General features: G+C 48.1%; 1 protein-coding gene across 1 annotated transcript in view; it reads left to right on the top strand.

The window, feature by feature from the left end:
- The window catches only part of CREBBP (CREB binding protein), a gene marked incomplete at its 5' end in the record, with an annotated part of 96,539 nt that extends 93,166 nt beyond the window's left edge, over positions 1 to 3,373 (top strand). Inside the window, one exon of the mRNA XM_017741231.1 lies at positions 3 to 3,373. Within this exon, the coding sequence (XP_017596720.1) occupies positions 3 to 1,134 (1,132 nt within the window). The remainder of the gene's footprint in view (positions 1 to 2) is intronic.
- Positions 3,374 to 4,758: the final 1,385 nt, after the last annotated feature.

Genomic DNA, 4,758 nt, shown 5'->3' with positions numbered 1-4,758 from the left:
AGCATCACCCCCAATGCACTTCAGGACTTGCTGAGGACCTTGAAGTCACCGAGTTCTCCACAGCAGCAACAGCAGGTTCTTAATATCCTTAAATCCAACCCTCAGCTTATGGCAGCTTTTATAAAGCAAAGAACAGCCAAATACGTGGCGAATCAGCCCGGGATGCAGCCACAAGCAGGGATACAGCCCCAGCCCGGGATGCAGCAGCCGCAGACCGGCATGCAACAGCCGGGCATGCATGCGCAGGCGGGACTGCAGAACATGAATGCGATGCAAGCCGGAGTGCAGAGACCAAGCGTCCCCCCGCAGCAGCAAGGGATCGGAGCTATGAACCCCCAGGGACAAGCGATCAACATCATGAACCCCAGCCACAACCCCAGCATGGCCAACATGAGCCCACAGTACCGCGAGATCCTGAGGCGGCAGCTACTGCAGCAACAGCAGCAGCAGCAGCAGCAGGGAGGGGCTGGCATGGCAGGAGGGATGGCAGCACACAACCAGTTCCAGCAGCCCCAAGGCCCGGGAGGTTACCCCCAAGCCATGCAGCAGCAGCGGATGCAGCAGCACCTATCCATACAGGGGAGTTCCATGGGACAGATGGCTCAGATGGGACAGCTGAACCAGATGGGCCAGCCCGGCCTGGGGGCGGACGGCGCTCCCAACATCCAGCAGGCCCTGCAGCAGCGCATCCTGCAGCAGCAGCAGATGAAGCAACAGATAGGGTCCCCCGGGCAGCCCAACCCCATGAGCCCACAGCAGCACATGCTCTCAGGACAACCGCAGGCGTCTCATCTCCCTGGCCAGCAGATCGCCACCTCCCTCAGCAACCAGGTGCGGTCCCCAGCGCCCGTTCAGTCTCCCCGTCCCCAGTCCCAGCCACCACATTCCAGCCCGTCACCCAGGATACAGCCCCAACCGTCACCGCACCACGTCTCTCCCCAGACTGGTTCCCCCCACCCAGGACTCGCAGTCACTATGGCTAGCTCCATGGATCAGGGACACTTGGGCAACCCAGAACAGAGTGCAATGCTTCCCCAACTAAACACCCCCAACCGCAGTGCGTTGTCTAACGAATTGTCTCTGGTCGGTGACACCACCGGGGACACATTAGAGAAATTTGTGGAGGGTTTGTAGCATTATGGGAGCATCACTTTTGTTTCTTCTTTCCTTTCGTGTTCTTGGATATTTTGTACTGAAAAATTCAGACATCTGGGTTGTTTTGAATCCTAGATGGAACTGCTGCTTCCTACAGATGGAAGAATTAATTGCTGTTTAAAAATAAAAAGAAAAAAAAAACAATACAAAGAATATATTTTTTTGTTAAAGCCAGGCGGTTAAAATATCTGGTCTCTTTTGTGGGTTTTTTTGGTTTTTATTTTTTTGTTGCTGTTGACTCATACCTTTTTTTTAACGGGGAAAACAAGTTCATTATATTCATATTTTTTATTTGTATTTTCAAGACTTTAAACATTTGCGTTTAAAAGAAGAAAAAAAATAATATTCAGAAACTGTTTCCTGAAATAATGCAACATTATAGCGTATCCTGGTAACTTTGACACATGGCGGGAAGATTTTTGTTTTCTATAGTGAACTCTGCAGGCGTTTGAAGTATTACCCCTGGGAAGATAGGAATTGACTCTTGCACACATTGGCCAACGCCAAAATCCTTGTCTTGCAGATGTAGAAATTGTTGCTTTGTTTCTCTGATAAAACTGGTCTTAGATGAAAATAGGGATGATCACTCTTAGGCCGTGCTGATCTGGATAGAGAAGAAACATTCTTTTCTTTCTTTCTTCTGTGTGAAACTTGAAACGAGGAAAGCAATTCTAGTGTAAATCATGCAAGCGCTATAATTACTATAAATAAGAAAATCCAAGAAGATTCAATCACTGTATAGAATGGTAAAAAGAAAAAAAAACTCATTTCTTACTTATAATATCATATTGTTAAATAAACTGTGTGCAACAGACAAAAAGGGTGGTCCTTCTTGAATCCATGTACATGGTATTAACACTTAGTGTTTGGGTTTTTTGTTATGAAAATGCTGTTTTCAACATTGTATTTGGACTATGCATGTCTTTTTTCCATTGTATATAAAGTATTGCTTAAAATTGATATAAATTACTGAAGTTTTTAACATGTATTCTGTTCTTTAAAATCCATGTAAGAATGTTTAAGGTTTTTATTTATTTATATATTTTTTTCGATCATGTTCTTTGTAAGACATAGCTATGACGATTCACTCATGACCCGGAGCAGCCAGAGGCAGCGGTAGGAGAGGCACGATCCATGGAATATTGTAGGTAGCATGTCTGTTTTACAACACCCTTAGTGATTGTTTCCTTTTCGGGGAGGGAGAGGAGAGGGGGAATGGTTCCCAGACATCGACTCTTCGCAGGTGTTCATCCATAAGGGTTAACTGGAATAAATTATTAATAGCCGTTGCTTTTTAAAAACTGCATTAATTTAGAGAAGGATCACCAATGAAAGGAAAATAGAGAGTATTGAGTTAATTCTAGGCTAATTTATTTAGTCTACAGTAAAATATGAACCTATTGACTTTAACACTATTTTTCTGCTGTTAACTCTGAGTCTAGATTTGAGGGTTTTCTGTGGAATAAAAAATAACAAATCATGTACATGTTCCCTTTAATATCCTGTCACCATGCCCTCATGTCCCTGGGATACTCACTCCTCCTCCCCTCAGTGAATCGCTTTCTCGGAGTTAAAAAGTCCAGGGAAAACTTCCCAGCGTAGGTGTGAGCTCAAACCACGACGAGCCTAAACCGCCATCCCTCAGACCTCGAGGCTTCTCTGTTCCATGCGCCTGGCACGGGCTGTGCAGCGAACCCAGCACGGTATCCCGGGGAGCACGGGGCACACGTGGCTTTCCACATCCAGTTAGCGCTTCCTCCAGCCTTAACGTTTTTATCAGGACACTGGTGGGGGAGGACGGGGGGGAGAAGAGCAAATCTTTCTCTCAGCTTTTGTCCCTGTACTGTGAAAATTGTGGCTGCGGCGCCACTTCGTCCTTTTTAACTGGAGAGGGTCTCTGCTTCAACTTTTACTTGCAAACTTTTAACTATTGTACCTTTTTCAGTACCATCGGATTCATCTGCCCACACAATTGTCTTCAGCAATTCAAGATGTCAAAATTTGGGGCTGGGGTGAGGTCAGTGAACACTAAACCCAAAGCTTGTCCAAAAGAAATTGCTGTAAAAAAAAAAAAAAACCAAACAGAAAAAAAAAAAGATGGAAGCCCTGATGCTGTGTCTCATGCTGTGTACTTAAAAAGAGGAAAAATACTATATTTGTGATCAAAAAGAGGAAACTTGAAATGTGCTGGTGTTTCTAATAAAAGCTGGTAAAACTGCTTGGATTGAAGGATGGTTCCACTTGGCTGGTGCCCGCGAGGATCAGTGGAGCCTGACGCCCGAGGTTAAGATAACTGCACTCAATCTCACTTAATTCCTCTAAGTAGCCTCCATTTTAAAGGCATCGGCACTGCTGCCGGATTTGGATAAGCTGAGTCCTGTTTGGAGCACAGAGCTGGTGTGGCCCAGGCTGCAGCTCGCTTGGGTGCCCATTTCTGGGGAAGAGTGGGAAAAACAACGGATGGGAAGCAAATGCTGGAATATTTTTTAAGTACAACCTGAAATGTGGCGAGATCACAGAGCCAAGGGATCGATGTAGATCCGATACCCACAGGTGTATTAGGTAAGAGCAGGTGTTTTACCAGGAAGAGAAGGGGAGTGCAGAGCTGAAATTAAACCTGAGGAGGGGCTGGGCGTGCTGTCCTGCAGCCTCGGTGGAGCTTCACTCCAGTCTCCTGTGAGCGTTGATAGGAAAGTCAGTGTATCTGAGCCTGGATGGGCATGGCTTTTCCAAGTCCTTGTCTTTTTGATGGGGAGGTACGGTCAGTAAGGAACAGCATCCCAGAAACATGGGAATTTATAAGGCAAGAGTGCACTGGAGTTTGGTGCAGGAGCTCTACCACCGAAGAGGGTGGGTAAGACCTTCCCCTCAGTGAATTCTGGAGTGGAAGAAGGTGCTTAAATCTGAACGTCGAGCTGCAGCGGTGGTTCTCTGCTCTTTTCCCGGGGATGGGGAGGTACGGTCAGTAAGGAACAGCATCCCAGAAACATGGGAATTTATAAGGCAAGAGTGCACTGGAGTTTGGTGCAGGAGCTCTACCACCGAAGAGGGTGGGTAAGACCTTCCCCTCAGTGAATTCTGGAGTGGAAGAAGGTGCTTAAATCTGAACGTCGAGCTGCAGCGGTGGTTCTCTGCTCTTTTCCCGGGCTGCCCCCCTCCCCCCTCCTCCTCCCCCCCCCCCCCCCCCGCCGCTGCTGCTGCTGCTGGGTGGGAGCTTTCCCTCTTGCTACCTGCACAGCTGGGCTTCCCCTCTTGGCTCATCCCTGTCCCACCAGGACAGAGATCTGCCCACAGCACTTGTGCGTGCTCCCCGCTCCATCTTCCGGATGCATTAGAGCAAAGGGGCGAGGAAGAGGAGCCCTCTTGCCAAATAGGCTGGGACAGTCCCCCCTCGGTCACTTGTCAAAAGGCAGCAGTAGATGTTGTCCCTTCTAGCCGGTGGCAGCGCATAGCAGTGACAGCAGTTCATGGCTTACAGGGTGATCTGGATGTGCGTCGGGTGCTTCTCCCAAAGCAAATTGCAGCCCATGGTTCTTCCAGTGCAGGGAAGATGGAGCAGCCACCCTGGAGCTGGGAGCTGGGGGAACACCACAGAGGCTGCTG

The sequence above is a fragment of the Corvus brachyrhynchos genome, unplaced genomic scaffold (genome assembly GCF_000691975.1).
Source record: "Corvus brachyrhynchos isolate BGI_N302 unplaced genomic scaffold, ASM69197v1 scaffold58, whole genome shotgun sequence".
NCBI lineage: Eukaryota > Metazoa > Chordata > Aves > Passeriformes > Corvidae > Corvus > Corvus brachyrhynchos.
The sequence above is the reverse complement of the archived record's forward strand: the minus strand, read 5'-3'. Positions and strand labels throughout refer to the sequence as shown.